This window comes from Solanum tuberosum, unplaced genomic scaffold, assembly GCF_000226075.1.
Source record: "Solanum tuberosum cultivar DM 1-3 516 R44 unplaced genomic scaffold, SolTub_3.0 scf00145, whole genome shotgun sequence".
In the NCBI taxonomy this organism is placed as follows: Eukaryota; Viridiplantae; Streptophyta; class Magnoliopsida; order Solanales; family Solanaceae; genus Solanum; species Solanum tuberosum.
In genome coordinates, this window is record NW_006239069.1 from 1131561 (window position 1) to 1154578 (window position 23018).

Sequence of the window (23018 nt, forward strand, 5' to 3'; positions counted from 1 at the left end):
ACATATTTGTCATTTACCTATTTTATCTCGGGATAAGTTATCTCGGGATTACTATACCACCCATGGGGAGGGATAACTTTTCCCGGTACTAATTATTAATCCCGGGATAAGTTATCCCGGACTTGCCAACCAAACAACATAATTTTCTTTTTATCCCATCACTATTTCCTTATCCCATCACTATATTCTAATCCCTCACACCAAACGAGCCCTAAAAGTTTATAATTACAGAAATCTCTCAAACGGATACAATAATATAAGCGCTGATACATTAATCTGATGCGCGAGATACATCAATCGTTAAGTAAGATACATTACATTTTATACATGATACACTAATCTGATATACATTTTATACATGATACACTAATCTGATGCGCAAGATACAATAATATAAGCGTTGGTACATTAATATGATGTGCGAGATACACTAATCTGATGCGCGAAAATGAGGAATTTTGGAGATTTGTAAAACTTATAGGGGATAATGGTAATAAGTAAACTAAAAGGTGGGATTTCTATAATTTTTCCCAAAAAATAATTACCCCTATTTTTTCTAAAGATACTAGGAGCCCATGCTAGCACAGACCCAATATATATTACTTTTTTTTGTGTCAATTTATATGACATGAATGGAAATTGAAGAGTCAGTCAATATTTTTAAATATATTTTTGCTATATTTTAAGTTTTTATTATTGTGACTTATGATACTTTTTACGTCAATTTTAAATAATGTATGTTATTATTTTTGTTATGACAAGGGTAAAATTTGAAGAGTCAATCAAATTTTGTATATATATTTAAATATTTTAAGTTATTAATTATTGTAATTTATAATACTTTTTACGTGCATTTTTTAATAAGTTGGGGAGTCAATCAAATGCATTATCTTTTCTCCTAATTTATGTGGCGTTAATAGAATTTGAAGGGACAAATTATTATTTTTTATGTTACTTCTAAATATTTTAAGTTATTAGTTATTGTAATATATAATAATTTTTACATAATTCTCAAATATATAACCAAAAAAAAGTTTAAATATTTTAAGTTATTAATTATTGTAATTTATAGTACTTTTTATGTGCATTTTTTAATAATTTGGGGAGTCAATCAAATGCATTATCTTTTCTCCTAATTTATGTGGCGTTGATAGAGTTTGAAGGGACAATTTTTTTTTTTTATGTTACTTCTAAATATTTTAAGTTATTAGTTGTTGTAATATATAATAATTTTTACATAATTCTCAAATATATAACCAACAAAAAAAGATAAAATAAATTTAAAACAGAATCCAACTAAATAGTAATGAAAAACAATATTATTATAACTCTACTACATACAATCTTAAATGAAAAATTAAGAGCCGACATAGTAAAGTAGTTGGACCCACAAGGTTCAACAAAAGAGTGATTTTTTGATACGTAGATACATGTTGGTTTTTTGGTCTAATAAATAAACAAGTACACCTCTAAAGCAATGGCTTAAAGAAGAATAAATAAGAAGTTCCTAAAATATTTTCGTCATACAGTTAATTGTTAATTAGGATAGTAGTTTATTGATTGATTGTTTATTACTTATTAGATAAAATCGTGCATTGTGTATTATAACCAAACTTACGAAAAGGAAAGTTGTTTCCAAGAACAAGTGCATCTCTTTTTCTTAATTACTTTTTTCCTCTCAAATTTTTAGGTGGGCCACAGACCCTTTTTTTTTATTGATAAATCAAAAACAAAAGAAAACATGGTTTTTGTTTACCTAAAGTAAGAAAAAAAAAAGCAATAAAAAAAAATGTCTGGAGAAATCAAGTGGGAGAAGCAAAATCAAATTCTTCTAAAGTTAAAAGAGTACAAATAAGCTGGAGTGACCCACCGTTATGTATAAAAGTATTGATATTTCTTGACACAAATTAAAATTTTAGTTTAATAATTACGAAATTTTCTTGAAAATACATATTCTTAACCTACTAGTTTCATAATTATATTTTTTAATACAAACATGGCTATGCTACCGCAAATAAGCAACATGTAAGAAATAAGGTTACACGCGTGATTGAACCAAAAAAGAAGAAACTTACACGCATGAAAAGGAAAAAAAGAAAAAAAAACAAGAGTCTACCAGAACCAGTAAAATAAATAAAACAAAATAGTAATCAAATCCATCTCCTACTAAATTCCAAAACCTTAGCCTCCTTAAATTCACCAGGTTCACACCCTTTTACGTGTACAACATATCAACCACTTCATTTCCATTTCAAAATTTAGAAAAAAGAACAAATTCGTATTCTCTTCCCCAAATTGAACAACAATTACTCACTCATTCGGTGTTGAATCAGAAATAATGGGTCCGATTGTTCTGACTCAATTAGGTCTGAGTGTATTAGCCGGTGCCGCACTGGTGAAATCAGTTATGGACCAGAAGACTATGATGGGTTCGGGTCAGTTTCCTCGGTGCCCTAGTTGCAATGGAACGGGTCGGGTTTCTTGTATGTGTTCGCGCTGGTCAGATGGAGATGTAGGTTGTCGGACTTGTGCCGGGTCGGGTCGGATGGGTTGCAGCAGCTGTGGAGGTACAGGTACGGGTCGCCCAATTCCAGTTCAAATCTCTGTTCGTCCTCCAAACCGTTCACCTTAGAACTGGTTCGAATTTTTACCGTTGTATCAATATCTTATCTTGTACTTAATTCATATTCTTCAAGTTGAGAAAAGGATTAAAAAAAAAAATTATGAATTGTATATGTTTGGTGATACTTGAAATCAGTTAGACCTACATGGAAATTGCTGGTTCTATGTTGTAATTATTGTTATAGCTTGACAACTTTATACCATGAGTTTAGCCCTATTTATTTAATTTGCTTCTTTCTTTTCTTGTCAACTTTATACATTCCCCTCTAATTTGTTCCACTTAGATAATACAGAAATTGAGTTGGTTCATGCTCATTCATTTTTAATAAGAGATTTCGGGTTCCTGTTTCATTGGGTATGGAATTGCCTTTGTTAGAAAGTGTTTTACATCTAATGTTGGACTTCCCGTTTAGTCGGTCTGCAATGTGGATATTGTTGATACAATTAAATTTGAACCTTTGGAGATGTTGAAACCAATAGGGTTTGTTTCTTTTTTGACTCATGTTTCCAAATTCCAGTTTATCTTCCTAATAAAACTCACCAATTTGCAGCAAATTAAATAGAGTATTCTTGCTTAACATAGCTACATTAGTTGCCGTACCCTTGATGTTGAGCTATGTTGAATATATAGTTTTACATTACCTGACAATCAGAGCTTTATTAGTTAGAGATTTCACTTGTATACGCAACAACTACAACACATATCTACTGTAATCCCATAAATGAGGTTTCAGAAAGATAGTGTGTTACCTCTACAAGGTAGAGAGGGTGTTTTCGGTAGACCCTGTCTCAAGTAAAAACAATACAAACCGATTTGAAAAAAAACTGAAGTGACGAAGCCGAGACAGAATGCTAAAGAACACATACTTAAAGTAGAATAGTTAGTACCACAATAATACGATAATCGAAATGCTAGAACTAGTAAATAGTAGCACAAATGGATTAACAAGAAAGTCCCACAGTAGACTAAGTGACTCGTCTTATTTCTGCCTCTTTTGTAACCATTCATATCGAGCCTCTCACACCTTTGCACTGGTGCATCACCTCTTTACATGCCTGAACTATTTAAGTCCCAATTCCCGCATCTTATCCTTCAACGAGGTCACTCTAATCTCACTTTCCGCATTTAAATCTGTTGGTGTTTTGTTAGTTAACATGCTATCAAAGCTTTAATCAAGGGATTATTCAACTAGTGTAGATGAAAATCGATGGATTCAATCGACTGTTCTTCCTAGAAATCGAGTTTAAAATCAATTATTTTTCTTGAAAATTAACTTCAACACGGTGATTGATGAATATATCCAGCAAGGTTCACGAAGTGCTGCATATCAAATTGTGATTGATCATAGTCATGCGTTGTATTTGCATCCTTCAGATGCACTTGATTCATTATCTTTGGGGTTTTAGTTAATTGGTCAGTACACACTTAAATCACAATTAACATTAATTAAATAAGAAAACAACGTGACTTTTATGACTTGTTGTGATATAGTTGAATTAAGATAGGAATCTTATTTTTGAGTCTGAATGTTGTTAAGAAAATGTTAGAGATCTGATTCATTCAGATCTATTCAAACCCATTCTGAGGCTTAAAAGGAAATAAAACAAACTTAATGAACTAAATCTGAATAATTAAGATTCAATCCTCAAAAACAAACCCACTTAATGAGGTGAATCTGAATGATTAAGATTCAGACCTCCATTAAGTGCAAACATATGAGGCCTTAATAGTATGAGAATATAGTGTAATCATTCATAGGACTACAAGTATGTGACCCTCTCTAACGTATCTCTTTTATCAACACTAAACTTTAACTAGCATGTCATATCCCCAAGCACTAAGCAAACAATCACCAATTAATATAAATCATCAACAAACTTGTCAAAGTATAAACAAGTCAATAGAATCATAAGAATTATATTCACCCTGGCCTTGCAGTTATATAGTCCATGTACCTGTCAAAAATCAGAAATGTATCTCTCAAAATCATAAGTCTTACTCTTATGTGTACACAAATGCTATAAAGGGTCTTATAAAGGGTCTTAGGCCTCATATGTTTGTATTTAATGGAGATTAGAATTGGAATAGTTCAGACATTAGGTCATTAAGTACATTTATTTTTTCCACTTAAAATGTTGCAATGGGTCTGGAAGGGTCTGAATGAATCAAATATGTGACAAAGTCTTATTTTCATTCATACTCTTTTAAATACATTTTTATTTTCGGAAAAAAAATTATGCTTCATATTTTTTCTAAAAAAATAAATAAATTCAAGTCTCTCTCATTTTCCAACTTTATTAGTTATCCAAATTATTTTTCTTAAACTTTAATTGTTTTCTTGTTGTTTGTTTATCAAGAATTGATAAAATTTAATAAAAGTTTTATTTAATTAAGGGAAAAGGGTCAAAAGTGCCCTTAAACTATGTGAAAGGAGTAAAAATGCTCTCAATTTATAGTTTAGCTCAAAAATGCCCTTGCCGTCAATACTTTGGTTCAAAAATGTCCTTGCAGTCAATATTTTGGTCCAGAAATGCCCCTATAGTTACAAAATGGGTCAAAAATTCCCTTTTCCGAATAAATATATATTTTTTTTTCATTTTAAACACATCTTCTTCCTAATTAAAATATTATTAAAGAACACTATTCTTGTTTTCTTTCTTCTAAAATCACTTTAACAAATAAAAATGTAGGAAATATTATTTTCTTCTTAATCTCATTTTATCAATTAAAATAGAATAACTTCATGTACCCTTACGACAAATAATATATGTCATCATAGTAAATTCATTATTAATTTATATTTATATAACGATAAAAAATAATGATAATAAAATAAGAAATATTTTTATTTTTTATTTTTATTTTTTCTGAATTGAAGTAAGATAAACATTTGCTAATTTAAAAAACATTACTAGAAAAAGAATGTGTTAAAAAGAAAATAAGAATATATTTATTCGGAAAATGAGGATATTTTACCCATTAAATAACAATAAGGACATTTTTGGACCAAAGTATTGACGTCAAGGACACTTTTGGACCAAAGTACAAACGGCGGGCATTTTTGTCCCTTTCGCATAGTTTAAGGGATTTTAAAACCAAAGTATTGACGGTAAGGGCATTTTTGAGCCAAACTATAAACGGAGGGTATTTTTGTTTCTTTCACATAGTTTAAGGGCATTTTGACCCTTTCCCTTTAATTAAAGTGCAAAGCTACTTCATAAGTATGTATTGTTGAAATTGGACGATGATGCCTTTATAAATCTGCTTAAAATCATTTGAATATATCATGATCTTTATTTATTTTAGAGAAGAGTACATGGGCAAACACATTATAGAAGAGATGTTTCACTTATTTACTTAAGACTAATTTGTGTTGATTAGTTTTTTTCAAAAAAAAGATGACTACATTTTTTCTAAGAATATATATAGTCCATTTTATTTTTATCAAACTTAAAATATTTATTTATAACTAAAATATCTTAACGTTTATCAAAGAATGACATCGTTTTCTAATATTTTGTTAATGTAATATTTAACTACTATTTTATTTGAGTTATAATATTTATTGTGTTTACACACGCGCGCGCGCACACACACACACATATATATATTTCAGATGTTTAAAAACAAATAATTTTAGTCATTCAATGTTTAGATCTACAGACAAGATCTTAGTCATTCAGTGTTTAGATCTACAGACAAGATCTTAATCATTCAGATGCGCATTCAGATTCAGACATCTTAATTTTAGTAAAACAAATGAGGCCTTAATATTGTCCATCTAGTCATGATCTGCAGGGGATCTTATTAGGTGTCCATATACCATATCGATATGATCCCCATTCCAATCACACACATAACTATTTATCTGTAAGCTCTCTTCGGAGTCGAGTGATTTATCTTTCAAATAGTAAATGTTTTGTAGCCACATATTTCAATATGAGAGCTTCTTCTGTTAACTCTCAGGATAACATAATAAGTATAGAATAATCAAAAATTCATATTTTTATAACATTAGTGAAATAGACAGTTTTACAGTTTACATGCTTATTCATACAAACAACACTTAATTCAATCTTAAATCACATCAATTATGTCTGAAGAACAATCAACATGCAATACAACTCACATTACATAAAAAAAAACTAAAAAAAGTCTAACTCCAAGTAAATAATAACGTAACTCAATTGATGAAGTCAAAGCGAACAAGCTAAATTGTCGGAGCTTTCTCTTTTCTTATCGCCTCAGAACGCTTAAAGTCTTAGGCAAACTGTTGGATTTTTTAAAAGATGGGGAATAAAAAAATTTGATTAAAATGTCTCTCAATATTTTATCAAGCATTATAAGGCATTAAATTTCCCATTTGAAAACATTATCTCCAAAAGATCTACATAAAAATAATAATTAAAAAAAGCCTAAATAATCTCAATAACGAAAACAAGTCTTAGGCAAATTGTTGGATTTTTTAAAAGATGGGGAATAAAAAAATTTGATTAAAATGTCTCTCAATATTTTATCAAGCATTATAAGGCATTAAATTGCCCATTTGAAAACATAATCTCCGAAAGATCTGCATTAAAACTAATGAAAAAAGCCTAAATAATCTCAATAACGAAAATAATTTTACAAAATTTAAAATTCAAATTCATCCTAAATCTAGGTAACTTAATATGCTGAAAAAATTATTGCAGTAACTAAAACCAAATTCAACACTCCTCATTTGCTTAAGTTATTGCAATTTGAAAAAGTTGCTCCTCCTCGATTTATGCTACTGTTGCTTGTGCTTGAAGATTGGCTTTAAGCTTGCACACTTTTGTAACATACCCTGCTTGTTTGCAATTTTCACATATGGCATAAGGTCCCCACCGATAAGAAAATTTTCAAGTGTGTTTTTCTTTTGCAATATTTGTAAAGAGGATAATTACCTTTTTCTTTTATGTTTTGTGCATAAAGAGAACCCTCAGTAACATTGTCTTGTCTGAAGGGTCTTCTTTGCTCTTTACTTGAAGAGCACATATAAGTTCTTCAACGGAGATGGCAGAGAGATCTTTAGACTCTTCCAGAGAAGAAATTTTAGACACGAATCTCTCTGAATTATCACAAGATTTTTTTCCATTATTCCGTCATCTTTGAAATACTTGCCAAACATTCTAATTTTATTAACAATTTTAAAGAAATCTTGACAGAATACTTAGTAAGAGTTTCATCATCTTGCATTCTAAGAGATTCAAAATTCCTTTCCAAATTCAAAATTTACATTTATTTTAGTCTATCACTTCCTTGGTATTCTTATTCTAGATTTTTCCAAGATTCTTTTGTTATCTCACAAGCAGTGAATTTAGAAAAAATTGAATCCATAACTTAATTTGGAATTACAATTTTGACATTGAGTTTTTTTGTTTTTTCATTCGAATGGGATTTAATCTGAGTAAGAGTAGAATTTGGAGGGAAAGGTTGTAATGGTATATCTTCCATCACAATTTCCCACCGATCATAAGATTCAAGAGATGATTTCATTTTTACTGACCAACTTTGATAGTTTTCGCTAGTAAAATATTTTGGAGCATTCAAGGAGAGATTGTTGCTTTTATTCTTTTTGAAAATCTCTATATAATACCAAACTAGATATAGATAAGGTGATGTAGCACCTCTCTATGACCAAGAAAAGTATTTATCTTTATTTTTTTATTTTACTTTTTCTCTCAATTCTTTCAATTATTTTATTTTTAAAATAAAATTATCTCCTTAATTCATACTTTTTCAATCACATAAATTCTACTCTTAATTACTATTAGTAATGTCCATAACTCCCTTTTCATATTCATAGCCCTCAATTATTTAATATACAAGTTTATGACACCTTAAAATCACACTAATAAAAATCTATTTTGAGACATATATGATATTTTATTTTTTTTTTCTTTTTTTTTTATTCTTCATTTTTCGTCTTTTTGGTTGGTCAATTTTTTGACTTCGCTGGTTTGATTTTGCAGTATCTTTATGATCTCGGTTGGCCTATGGTGCATACTAAGTACCCTTATTTTGATATTCATATTGCGCTTCTGCATTTTTTTATGATGCAATACCTAGTATGAACCATCCTCGTTGATTCTTGACCATTCAAGGACCTTCGTGTTTGGATCATGGTAAACTTTTGGCATTTGGAGACATGTTGTTTTCCATCTTTTTGTGTTGTGTGTGTGTGTATATATATATATATATTTATTTTTATTTTGTTTTTAGTCAAACTTGTTGTATATAACTTTATTTTTGTATTTTAGATGCTCTTGTACCGGTGACACCAGTTCCGAGGTTTAGCTTATGTATATATTCGTCTTTCTCAGTCTATTTTAGGCCCTTGTTGTATATTTTATACCATTTGCTATAAATCTATGTTGTGTGCCCCATTCTTATGTTGTTATTTCTTTCGTGTTAGTTATTTTTTTGTTTTAATTATCGCTAGTAATCTTGGATTTTGGCTTGCCTACTTGAAATTGGTAGGCACCATCATGAACTTGTGACATAAACACATGAACAGATGCATGCAAAAACAACTTTTAAAAATTATAATTATATTTTGTATCCCATTTGTGACTATTGAGTAGTTATTCTTATATATTGATAAAAAAAGGTTCATATTCATCTAAAAGTATGTCATCTAATTCAGGGGTACTTTTGACCATTTTTCTCGATTTAATAACCTGATTTGATGAGTACAATCCACTAGATATCATTGTTTCAATATAATCATATTTAATTGTAGCTGAATAACAACACTTTTATTTTAAAATTATTTCAATTTTTTCTTAAGAAATTGCGATAGAGTTAGACAAGTCTTATAACTAACTATGTTCATTATTTTAATTTTTGTATGAGTATCAGTCATAACGAAAGACACAAGAAACTAAGATTATATTTTTATTACATTCTTACATATAACTTGCTAAAACACGTGCTTACATCAAAATTCTTTGTCGCTTGTTGGTGGTTATGCCTTTTTTCGTAAAGATTTTTTTTTTGGAGAATTGGGAAGTGAATTGGTGAGGAATTGACGATTTCCAATTGTTATTTCAATTTGGTTTCTCTATTTCTAGTGATAACTCTATGATTCACGTTAATTAATAAAACTACTTCTATCATTAGCACTATCTCTAGTTTTGTCACAAAGATTTAATTTTTTTCCTATGCTTTCATTGAAATGATTTAATTATTTATTAGCCTAATAGTTAATATTCAGAAACTTTCCTTTTCATCATCAACTATTTCTTTCGGGCAATCTGTCAATCTCTTTCTCTTTCTTTTTTGACTTCTCCTCTCTCACCACCGGCAAGATCCAATTATCGTCGGCACTATTCTTGCCAAAACGTATGGTCGGGTACCAGATCCGTACCAGATATGTCCAGTAAAGACCATTTAGGGCCACTTTAATCCATTTTCAAAGACCTCCATCCATTTCTGGTGAATTCCAAGGACTTCCGACAAGATCCAACAACTCGAGTAAAGACTAGATCAGGAAACCTGCAGCCATTTCCAGTGATTTCTATTCATTTTTAATGACTTCCATGGGCTATCAGTGACATCCAACGATTCCTGCGACATCCAAATTCAAGTTTCTTGATATCTTTAAAACTCACGACACTACCAGGTCTTTCTCGATCTTCTTGTACTCTTGATCTTTGTAGTATATAGTAGCGACTCTATATCTTCACCTACCTATATTGCTTTCAGAATTTAATTGCATTTTTTGTTCTTGAAAGCCTATGAATTTCAGATGCTTCCCTTGATTTCGTTCCACAGTATAGTATAGGTACTGTATGTGTTAGTTTTATCATAGTGTATTAACTAGTTCATTGTGTTTTCTACTTGTCATTTAACTTACTTTAGCTTTAGTGGTCGTGGTAAGAGATGATAGACTAGGGTTTTGTATTCAGTTGGGGATGAGGGAGAGGGTAGGTATGGGATTAAGGGGGTTTAAAGGTTGAGAGTAAGGTCTAGGAACAAAGGGACTTTGTCTGTAAAGTCCATTGAGTTATTGAAGATCCTTATGAAGAGGAAGATTAATATAGTTTGCATTAAACAAAATAGATGGGTAGGATCTAAGGCTTGGCATGTGGATGGTCTTAAAATTTGGTACTCAAGAAGTTCGGGGAACAAGAATGGTGTAGGCATTCTAGTATATGTTCGGAGGGTTAACGATAGATTGTTGGCGATCAAGCTAATCGTTGAGTGGATAACTTTGAATATGGTTACTGCATATGCTCCACATTGAGGCTTAGACAAGGAGGCCAAGATGCATTTTTAGGAGGAATTAGATGTGATTTTGGGGGGTATTTTAATCACCGACAAGGTTCTCATTGGCAGAGATTTCAATAGACACAATGGGGAAACTCTTAGTGGTTCTGACGACATGCATGGCATCATTGGTTTTGAGGTTTAGAAACTATGGTAGAACCTCACTCTTGGATTTTCAAGAGATTTTGATTTTGTGATAGCTGACGATATCGTGCTTTCTGAAGAAGGATAATCACTTGATTACCTTTCATAACACGGTGGCTAAAACTCAGATAGATTATTTGTTTATGAGGAAAGAAGATAAAGGCCTTTGTATGGATTGCAAAATTATTCTAAGTGAGAATCTTACTACTCAGCATAAGCTTTTGGTGATAAGCGTGGAGATTAAGCAAGAGACGAGGAAAAAATAGTAATATGTTCGACCTAGGAGTAAATAGGGGTGGGGTGGGGTGGCAATTTCCCTCTCTCGTGAAATTGAGGAGAAGTTGACAGCAATGTTAGAATGGCGGAGTATTGGGGATGAATGAAGTAAGTGGGATAAGATAGTTCGCTGCATTAAGGTAAAAACTGGAGAGCTGCTAAAAGTGTTTAAGGGTAACTTTGGTTGACGCCGAAGGGATTGGTGGTGGAATTCTCAAGATTCGTTCGAAAACCTGTGCATGCAAATGAACTATGCTACCCACCAAAATCGACATTCCAAACTCAATAGAGATGTCGAAACTTCTGTCGGAGATCAATTTGATAAAAAGTGAGTCCCACACTCAGGCTCTGTTTTAAGCCAAAATCCACAAGATAGTTCGAAATGAGTTCGGAAGCCTTTGGAACCGAACCAAAGGTTTTTCTAGACAAAACTTGATATTTCGGAGCTAACGAAACCATTCGAATTGCATTTTAAGGCTGTTTACTCGAAGGTTTGACTAAAGTCAACTGTTCAAGTTTCATGAGCTCTAAAACACGAACTCATATAAAAACCAAATGAATGACTAGGTGAACAAATGTCTCTACAAGTCATAAATGACTTAGGGTCGTTATAAGGAAGCTCTAAACACCAAAAGATGCAATAAGAAGAAAATGACCTAGAGGGTCATTACAACATCCACTACTAAAAGGACTTTCATTCGAGAGCTATTCAAGAAGTACCTGAAGGTCAAATAGGTAGGAAACTGAGCTTGCATCTTGTGTTGGGTCTCCCAGGTAGCCTTCTTGATTGGATGATGCTTCCACTAGACCTTAACAACATGAATGGATCTCGAATGCAAATGCCTCACATCTCTTGCCAAAATATCAATTGGCTCCTCTACAAAGGTCAAGCAATCATCCAATTGAACTGAGTCATACCAGAGCACATGAGACTCGTCAGGAACATACAAGTGAAGCATAGAAATATGAAAAATCGGATGAATAGCTTAGAAGGTAGGAGGTAAGACCAACTCATAAGCAACATCACCAACGGTCCAAATAATCTCAAATGACCCTATTTACCAGGAGCTTAGGCTGCCCCAGCTCTTGAACAACATCACGCCCTACAAAGGCGATACTCAAAGAAACACCTGATCACTAACTCAGAATCTTAAAAGTTGATGCCTATGGTCAAGATAGCACTTGCGCCTACTTTGTGCTGACCTAAGCCTATATTGAATCACCCAAATTCTATCCAATGCATGCTGAAGCAAATCAGTCACATGTGGCCTAGGCTCCAAAACCTTAAGCCAACCAACCAAAGAACAATGATGCCTACCATATAAAGCCTCGAAAAGGGCCATCTAAATACTTGAGTGGTAGTTTTTGTTATACACAAACTCCGCTAAGGCTAAGAGTTGGTCCCACTGACTTCCAAAGTCCAAAACATATGCATGCACCATATCCTCCAAAACCTGAATAGTACGCTCGGAATGCCCGTAGGTCTGTGGATGAAAATTTTTTCTAAGGTCAACTCGGGTACCAAAGTCCTCCTTAAAAGTCTTCCAGAAGCAAGAAGTAAACTGGGAAACCCTTTATGAGATAATACACACACACACCCTATGAAGACAAATTACCTCCCAAATATAAACACGAGCTAGCCTCTCGAAGCTAAAAAAGACTGAACAAGAAGAGAGTGCTGATTCAATCAGTCAATCCATGACGACCCAAATACTATCAACACCTCTGAAGTCTGAGGCAACCCCATAACGAAATCCATGGTGATGCACTTCTAATTCCACTCCAGAATGGGAAATCTCTGGAACTCACCACCATGCCTTAAATATTGGGACTTCACCTACCGAAAACATAAGCATTTGGACATATATTCCGCAATATCTCTCCTCATATCACTCAACCAATAGTTCTACCTGAAATCATGATACATTTTCACTGTGATAGGTGAATAGAATATATGGAACCATGAGCCTCGCAAAGAATCAATTGTATGAATCCTTAACCCTAGGAACACAAATAGGACCATCATACTACAAAATAACATCCTCATCCAAAGTATCTTTCTTGGCGTCACCTCGTGAAACCCAAAGTATCTATCCTCAAATCGTCTACAACAAATGCACTCCACTAAGGACAACTAAACTCAAACATAGGCTAGCACCTGCCTAGAATCCAAAATATCAAGACAAATCATCTTATTGGATAAAGAGTGAATATCTAAAGCCAAAGGTCACTTGCGTCTCAAGGCGTTCACTACCAAATCTGTCTTGCCTAGATGGCATATAATAGGTTTGTCATAGTCCTTTAGGAGCTCAATCCACATACATTACCTCGAGTTGAGGTTTTTATGGATCATAATGTACTGCAAACTCATGTGATTGGTATAGACATCACATCTGACCTCATACATGTAATGCCTTTAAATCTTAAGCACAAATACTACCCCCGTAAACTTTAAGTAACGAGTGATGTAGTTGCGCTCGTCCACCTTAACTACCTCAATGAATATGCAATTACACGGCCCTGGTGTATCAATGAATAAACCAAACCAAATTTGGATGCATTATTATACACAGTGAAACCTTCACCCTAAAGTAGAAGAGTCAGAATAAGAGAAGTAGTATGCAACTCCTTGAGCATCCGAAATCTCAACTCACACTAATTTTACCACTCAAAAGGAACATCAAGGTTCTATAATCGGTGAGACCCCCTCAACAAACTGTATATAGTATCTAGCTAATCTAATGAAGCTCCGTATCTTAGTCACTACGGTGGGCTTGGCTCAATGATGAATAGCCTAAATATTCCCCACATCAATCATAATGCCATCCCGGGATACCACATGCCCCAAACATTCTACATATTCAAGCCAGAACACACACTTTGAGAATTTTCCATAAAGTCGTGGATCTCTCAAAGTCTAGAGCATATTCCTCAAATGCTGCTACTGCTCCTCCCTGCTCCACGCGTAATCAAGAATGTCATCAATGAACATGATCATGAACGAATTAATATAAGTCCTGAAAATTTATGTCATAGAGTCCATGAACTTTGTCAGGTCATTAATCAACCCAAAAGAGATCAATAGGAAATCATAATGATTGTAATACGTCTTAAAATCTATCTTAGGAATGTCATTTTCCCTAATCCTCAGCAAATGGTAACCGGATCTCAAATAAATATTAATAAACACCATGACACCCTAAAGCTAGTCAAACAAATCAACAATACAAGGCATAAGACACCTATTCTTCACCGTCACCTTATTCAACTTTCTATATTTGTTACACATACACATAAAATCATTTTTATTTCAAAAGTAGAACTGGGGCAATAAATCCCTTACCTAAGAGATGTTAGACTGAGCTCATAAGCTAAATAGGGCCATATGGTAGGGTGGGATAGAGATATGAAGAGTGTCCGACTCAAGGTCAATATCAAAATAAATATCATGCTCTATGGGAAGGCCATGTAGATCGGTAAGGAAGATATTTATGAACTCTCGCATAATAGGGATAAAATCGACTGTAGGGCCCTTCCTTACTAAGATCCCATAAATAAGCCAAATAGGATAAGATCCACTAGACACTAGCCTCTGAACCCAAACATAAGAAATAACCCTAGTCGGTTGACTGTGGAGTAGGTGCAATCATCTTTTCATGGGGACACTCTCTAGACCTATGACCAAGTTCTCCCTAACCAAAACAACCTCGAGAAGCACCGATGTGAAAATTTAGACCACCACAACCTTATGAAACACGTATGATACATTTGAACTTTGATGTTCTACAACTACCTTGACTGTACTTCTCTCCTTTTGCAATTTGAAGTGTCAACTGAACAGGCCGGCTAGATTAGGACAAATGTAGTTCCCTTAGTGTCAAGCTCTCTTCTCGGTGCCCCCTTGGACCCCGTGACAGAGATCTTCTATAGTAGAAGTGTGATCAACTATATCTAAGAATGATCTTCCAGCTAAAGCCATGGACTTAGTCTCAATCCATAATTGTAACCTCAAACAACGGACAAAGCAACAAACTCTCTCCTACTTTGAAGGTAGAATCATGATAGCATTCTTGGAGAGCTCATGTAATTTAGCCTCATATTTCCATACGGTCATGGAGACCTACTCAAACCTAGTAAAATAATCTTGGAGTCGATATGCGACGCTCCTTGGTATAAATCTCACCAAGGAAGCCTCTGAAAACTTAGTCAAAACACGAAAGGTGACCAAACTGGTCTACAATTCATATACAAACGCCACCACTGCCTAGATGGTCCACCAAGCTGATATGCGGTAATGTATTCTCCTCTAGATGACACTAATAGAAACGTTTACAACCTCTTTCTAAAGATAGTCAAAAACTCATGGGCATCCTCCCCTACAACCTCATAAAAGCCTGAGAGAAGTGTGTCTCAAAAACACTTCAAGCATCCTCTAGTGGTATTAGTGCAGTAACAAACTGAGAAGTGACGGGTGGTAGTGGCACCTCAACCAGGGGAGCCACTGCTGTCAACTTAACCTGCGACATTGGCATAGCTGGAGATTGGGCCTACTGCATAACCCCTAGCATGGCCATGGCCAATAACAGAGTGGTAGCCGTCTGTAATTCTGGTGACATAGCTACCATGAGTGGTGGTTGGGTTGGTCCCATCCCCACCGATTGTGGAGGAATAAGAGCTAGCAGAGGCTCTACTATTGGATCAGGGTCACTTCTCTACCCTGGGTCTAACCTAGTACGACAACTCACACATGACCTCGGGGTCACCCTATACCCCTTGTTGGGGCTATATCTGCTGGACCATCACACCCGACTACTAAATCGCGTACAAGTCCTCCTACCAAAGACTAAATTAAATAAGATTCAAGAAATCGAATAACACATCCAAATGTATGATAACAAACTAAAAGAAAGAATCTTTCTAAAGATGCCCTTTAACCTCCGAAAGATAAGGCACATATGTCTCTGGACTGATCTGCAAGACTCTAGTAGACATTAGGTTTGTACCAATGACACCGACGAACTTGGGGCACAGATAAATCTTTGTCATGATCTGAAAACTCAAGTCATGATGACACTTACCATAGCCCATAAGTAAGTAAGCCAACTCATATCCCGGAACGTCAAGTACATGTATATTGGGTAGAATCAATAACCAACGAGAAGATAATAATAACAAAGAGGAAAACACACTGGAAATGAGAATGACAGTATAAACAATAATACAAAATCCAATCCCACGATTTGGTGGACGAATGTACAAGATACAAAATACTAAAAATAAATACATACTTGTCTTGAATACAAAAGACTTTCCAAAAGCTATAAATAAGTAGAGTTGAGTCAAGCTAGGACGCCATAAGCTCAACTTCCATATCTGAGAATCTCCACAAAAGATCGAATCAACATTGTCGGTTGGCACTCGGATCTGTATCAAAGAAACAGATGTGGAGTGTAGCATGAGTACCAAAACAACAAGTACACAATAGGAAACATAGGCAAACTGATCTTGGTAAGTAAATACAATTAGAAAGATAGGAAATAAGCGGTAAGTAGTGGTCAGTTAAATAGAAAAGTAATGGAAAGACCAACTATCCATCTCACAAATGCATAAGGAATGAAACAGTAAAGTAAAACTACTATCTATAACCTAACTGACCCCATAAGCCCATAAGGTGCAATCCTGCACAATTAAAATGTAAGTAACCCAAACAGACCCCATAAGCCTAATGAGTACACATATGAGCGAATGATATCTCTAACTACGACTAAGTGGAATCCAGAACTAAAACGGCCAACCCCTGACTTGTACTGTAACGAAAGCACCCCAAACAACCCAAAAGGAACCATAATGTCATTACTCAAACCTGACTAATAGATGTGTGCCCGTAATCATACCATAGCTAGTAGAAATGCACTAAGGCCTCAAATCGTGGATAGTAGAAATGAGCCAGATCCTCAAACCATAGATAGTAGAAATGCATTAAGGCCGCGATCTAAAATTTGTTGATCACAATATAACATGTGAATTAAATGACGTCCATGAACGCAGGCCCATGGACGTGATGGTAGTGGTCAACTGGGCCAGGTCAACTCTGTCCCTTCCCAGCGAACGCATGACTTTGTTTGCAAATGCGTAGGATCTGGTCTAACACTCTATGAACGTGATGAAAAGCCCATAAACATGGTGACTAATCTCCTGGGCCTCCGTGCATGTGCCTCAAGTCCTGTGAAGGCGAAGAACAAAAGCATGGTGCACCAACAAAGGCTGAACCAACTCAAGTTGAAATTGACAACATTCCCTGATGGGGCTCGACATTCGTTTTCTCTGCATGCAAATGAAGTATGCTACCCCATAAAATTTGATATTCCGTACTTAACTAAAATGTTGAAACTTTCAATGGAGGTAGTCTTGAAAAAAGTGGGTCTCACAATCAAGCTTTATTTTAAGCCAAATTTCATAAGATAGCTCAAAATGAGTCTGGAAGACTCGGTACCCGAACCAAAGATCCTTCTAGACCAAACTGGACATTTCAGAGCTAACAAAACAAGAAAAATTGCATTCGAAGGCCGTTAGCTTGATGTTTTGACCAAAGTCAACTGTTCAAGTTTCAAGAGCTCCTAAGCATGACAACTCGCATAAAAACAAAATAAAAGACTAAGTGACCAAGCTTTTAGTCGCAACAAGTCATAAATAACTTAGGTTCGCTATAGGAAAGCTCTATATACCAAAAATAACGCAATATGATGAAAATGACCTACAAGGTTATTACAAAGATTGTGCTTTTAAATTAGTATTTTGTTCAGGATGTTTTAATTTCTTGTTCAAGAATTATCTAATTAACTATAGTATTTTTTTGATTTTTGAATATTTTTGTTTACTCTCTTTAAAATGGAAAAAATAAAATTTAAAAGAAAACCAATGATCTTTTGTCACTTGGTGAAGATTTCATCTTATCCATGTGCAACAAAATTTATTGGTTATTACTCTACACTCTCACCATACATGCACTCAAGTGACCTCAAAGACCCCACACATAATCAATTTTTCTTTTCATACAACTGCACACACACTCCCTGTGACCCGAGAGAGACCACACATAATCACATTTTTCTTCACTGACCTGCAAGGACTTCATTCACTATATCGAACACTCTCTCTTGTGCATCAGAGCTTCACCACAGTCCACAGTCAACACCCATTTCTTTTAATCGGAGGCATTAGCTAAGATTAGTGTTATTTTTATATCAAAATCGTGTGGTAACACTTATCTCATAAATAAAAAGTTGGAATTGCTAGAATTCCAGATGTTGAAATAAAATAGTACCTGAATAATTTGAGTAGGTGAATAAAGTAAAAAAAAATAGGGTCTCTCCACTCTCTTAACCTCTTTTATACCACTACAACTAATCATGAATTTGATCACAAAACATATTGATCTAACGAATAAATTGAAACTAAAGTAGGAAGAAAACATGAATTCTTTAAGTGGAGCAAATGCACGTATATTTAAATTGTTGAGTGAACCTATTCCTTAGCATTATGAAGAAGAAAATAAATGACTCTTTCTTCCTCTTTGCTAAAACAACCCATGAGCCTAGTTTGAGTCCTCATATCATAAAGCCTCAGATCATTCCTAGGTGGCTTCCGTACTAGAGGTGGAGTCAATTGATGGGCATTTGGTGAATCAATGTCAGATGTTGTTGTAGAAAAGATTTGTTGTTGTTGTTGTTGAATTGGTCAATAGTAGAACTCTATAGTTGTTGATAATTAGAAAATGACAGAAACACTTCTCTTTGGTGGGTTCATTTAATCCAAATCGAGTTAATACAAGGTTCACACCAAAGAACTTTGGATTAAAGGAATCCATAAAAAAAACTTTTTGTGCAATTTTTAGTTATCAACAAAAGTAGAGTTCTACCATTGATTCCTCAATTCTCCAGCAACAACATATCTTTTCTACACCATCATCTGATATTGCTTCACCAAAATGCTGGTCAATTGACTCATCTCTAGTACAGAACCACCAAGGCATGATCTAAGACATCGTGATATGAAGACTCTAGCTAAGCTCATAGTTCGTTTTACCAAGGAGGATGAAAGTGTCATTTTACTTCTTCTTTATAGTGCTAAGGAATAGGTTTACTCGTTAATTTAAATATACATGCACTTACTCCACCTTTTTAATTCCATCATCACTTAAAGAATTCATGTTTTTTCTACTTTATTTTTGATCTTTTGGTTAGATCGATATGTTCTATGATCAGATTCATGATTAGGTGTGGTGATATGAAAGAGGTGAAGAAAGAGTGGAGACCCTAGTTCTTTTTTTTACTTTTATTCCCCAACTAAAATATTCTTAGATGCTATTTAATTTCAAAATCTATGATTAGTAATCCTAACTTTTATATATGAGATACGGGATACCACAAGATTTTGATATAATAATAACCCTAATTTTAGGTAATACCTCCGCTCAAACAAGGGATATATAGATTAAATATCAAAATCAATATGAGGAAATGATATCTTTTAACTACTTTCAAATTGAAAATAAAATTTTCAGATATGTTTTGTGAAAAAATAAAAACATCTTATAAAAAAGACATAAACTAAAAATAAGTTAGTAAAGGGCTATAAAATTAAATCTCCAGTGTATAATCAGATAACCTAGTTAATCCCTTCATCAAACAACAAGCTTTCTAATGAATTTATTTTTATATCTTACTATAATGAATAGCTATTTTCTTTAGAAATCTTGGTTAATTTCCAACATGATTTATAATTTTTTGTTGATGCGGTTCTAAAAGAACTTAAACTCCAATACAACTCAATTAGAGTGAAATCTTAAAATTTTGAAAAGTGAATCAACTAGAGTTATTAGTAATACAGAATCTTGGATATTACTCTTTTTTGGGGTTTTGTTGGTGGTGGAGCTCGATTGAAAGGAATTGGGTGATGACTATGGACTATGATAAAGCTTCGATGACTATGATGGGCTTACATGGTGGTGAAGAGGCTTAACTTGATTGCGAGCTTAATGAATAGTCCCATCTATGTATTGTGCTCTTCCTCTATCTAAGATGCACAAAGTGAGTATTCGGTATAGTGAATGGAGTCCTTTCAGGCTAGTGAAGAAAAATATAATTGTGTGTAGTGTCTGTCTTATCACGGTGAGTGTGTGTACAAGTGTATGATGGTAAAATTTGATTGTGTGCGCGGTCTGTGAGGTCACCGCGGCCAAGAAAGTTTGTTGCACATGGATAAGATGAAATCATTGCCAAGTGGCAAAAGATAATTGGTTCTCCTTTAAAATTTATTTTTTCTATTTTAAAGAGAGTAAACAAATATATCGTAAAATAAATAAAATACTATAGTTAATTCTTGAATAAGAAAATTAAAATATCATTAAAAAAATACTAATATAAAAGCATAATATTTTTATGAATTTTCTCTTATTTTAAAAAAATTTTAAAAAAAATTATATCGTAAAGATACACCTTTTTTATATTATTTTATTTTAGGATTTTTAAATTTTGTAAATAAACCTATTAAAAATGAAATGAAATCAAAATAACAAGATTAATCTCAAACATAACATTTATTGCTAAAATAGTGTAAATAATGATTTAAGGAAAATATAAAATTTTGTGTCTACAGTATTGAAAAGCAATATGATCTAGTTAATCCTAATGATCAAATCAGGTTATGAAATTTAGTGAAATAGTTAAAAAAAAACCCTCAATTAGATGACATATTTTAGAAGAATAAGAATGTTTTTTTTTTAACTTCTAAAAATAACTACTCACAAGTTGGGTTGAGTATTGGTCGTTTCGGTTTGATTTTGAAATTCATTGGTTCACTTTTCGGTTATTAATTTGTAGACATGCTAAATAATTATAGAACCATTAAGATATTGTTTTATCATTATCACTTTGTTGGTTATTGATCTATCATGCTCTAGATGTGGCACATTCCTTAGAGTCAGAAGTGACCACGAGTTAACCTCATGGAATGACATAACACTAAGATTTGCATAAAACCAAAGAAAAATTTGAAAGAAAATGCAGAAGCTAAATCCAAAATAACATAATAAAGCCCATAATAATGAGATAGACTAACATCAGAAAAGACATCACATTAGCTGAATGTATATATGACTTTTTGGAAGCTTCTACTAATATGAGTTGCTAGGACAAAACCCTATTTAACTCCAACTATCAAAAATTGAAAGTTAAATTCTGAAAATCAAAGATAAAGGGGTCGTCCTTTGGCAATGAGGACTCACCAAAAGCTACTTCTGCACTGATTGGATCTGTACTAACCGCGATTCGGATGCTGAGCGTGAAACTACAAAACAATACAGGCAGAAAGTATGCAATCGGTACTTTGAATGCACTGAGTATGAGGAATATGCATAATACACATGATATATGAACATACTGAATCTGTAAAATATGTTAATTCAATGACCAAGTAAAATAACATGAAGCTGAGATATTTAGAACTAAAACACAAAAGTACAAGGTCATGCAATAACTAAAAATCTAATTATGGTAATACTAAAACCAACATAAATCATGTGAGCTACTACATGGAGTTTAGTGTACTACCCCCACACCCAAAATAGGGAGTCCAGTACTTGCCATCATAAGGGACTTGATAACATAGCTAATGTGGATCCACTAACCTAAAGTTTATCTAAGACAAATCCTTTGGTGGCACATATTTTTGGGACATATATATTCCTACTAAAGGTCCACAGACGCTGATCGAAAACCTTCATCCCTAAAATTCACTTGTTTCTAAGTATTAATCCCAATAGAAACATGCATAATGTGGAAATAATAATAATATGATAATACTAAATCATACTGATAACTGACACATACTGAGTAGGTATTGAAATCAGACTCATTGATACTTTTTCTTAAAGTAATTTTATATCATGATAACATAAAATTATTTGGAAGATACTTTATTGGAAAGCATGTAAATCATAAAAATCTGATAATTTGAGACATGCATCTAAAATATCATAATTCCAAGTCTTGAAAGTACTTGCATTCTATATGTTCATGAAATTATCATTGAAAACATGGAATTACAATTGAAATTGTGGAATTCATGAGTAAAACATGCAATTATGGACTGCTATTGAAGGAAGAACTGATTTACAATAAAAACCCATGAAGATCTTATAATGGTCTAACCTGTAGGAATCATAAACTTTGAAATTCTGAAGTTTATTTGGGACTTAATGGGTGAAGGGTTACCCATTGATGAAATCTCACATACCTGGAGCAAAAACCTTTGCTTGATTCTTGCAATGGAGAATTGAAACTTGGAGCAATAGTTCTTGCTTTAGGAGAAATCTTGAGAGAGAAGAAATCTAATTTGGGGAGGTTATGAGTGAATGAGGAGTTTTGGGCTGACAACTCCCCCCTAATTCCACTTAGAAAAGGTTAAAATGACATAATATAGGAACGAAAAGAGTGTGACAAGACCAAAGTAACTATGACTTAAAGTTGATGGAGGCTTTCTATGGTTGCCTTACACAGACCACACAACATTTCATGGACCATGGAAGTTACCGTGAACGTAAAAGAGTTCTGCTTTTTGAGGATCAACTTCTACGGACCATTCTATAATCCATAGAACATTGCATGGAACTTAGAAGCAGTAA

The 23018-nt window shown here is 33.6% G+C and overlaps 1 protein-coding gene across 1 annotated transcript; it reads left to right on the forward strand.

The window, feature by feature from the left end:
• The first annotated feature begins 2174 nt into the window (after positions 1 to 2174).
• Positions 2175 to 2848, forward strand: LOC102590323 (uncharacterized). Its single transcript, XM_006352124.2, has one exon. The coding sequence runs from the start codon at positions 2339 to 2341 to the stop codon at positions 2630 to 2632; it is 294 nt and encodes a 97-aa protein (XP_006352186.1). The 5' UTR covers positions 2175 to 2338; the 3' UTR covers positions 2633 to 2848.
• Positions 2849 to 23018: the final 20170 nt, after the last annotated feature.

Bases quoted from the DNA above. Each gene is read 5' to 3' on its own strand.
- LOC102590323 (XM_006352124.2), top strand. From the start codon at position 2,339: ATGGGTCCGATTGTTCTGACTCAATTAGGTCTGAGTGTATTAGCCGGT.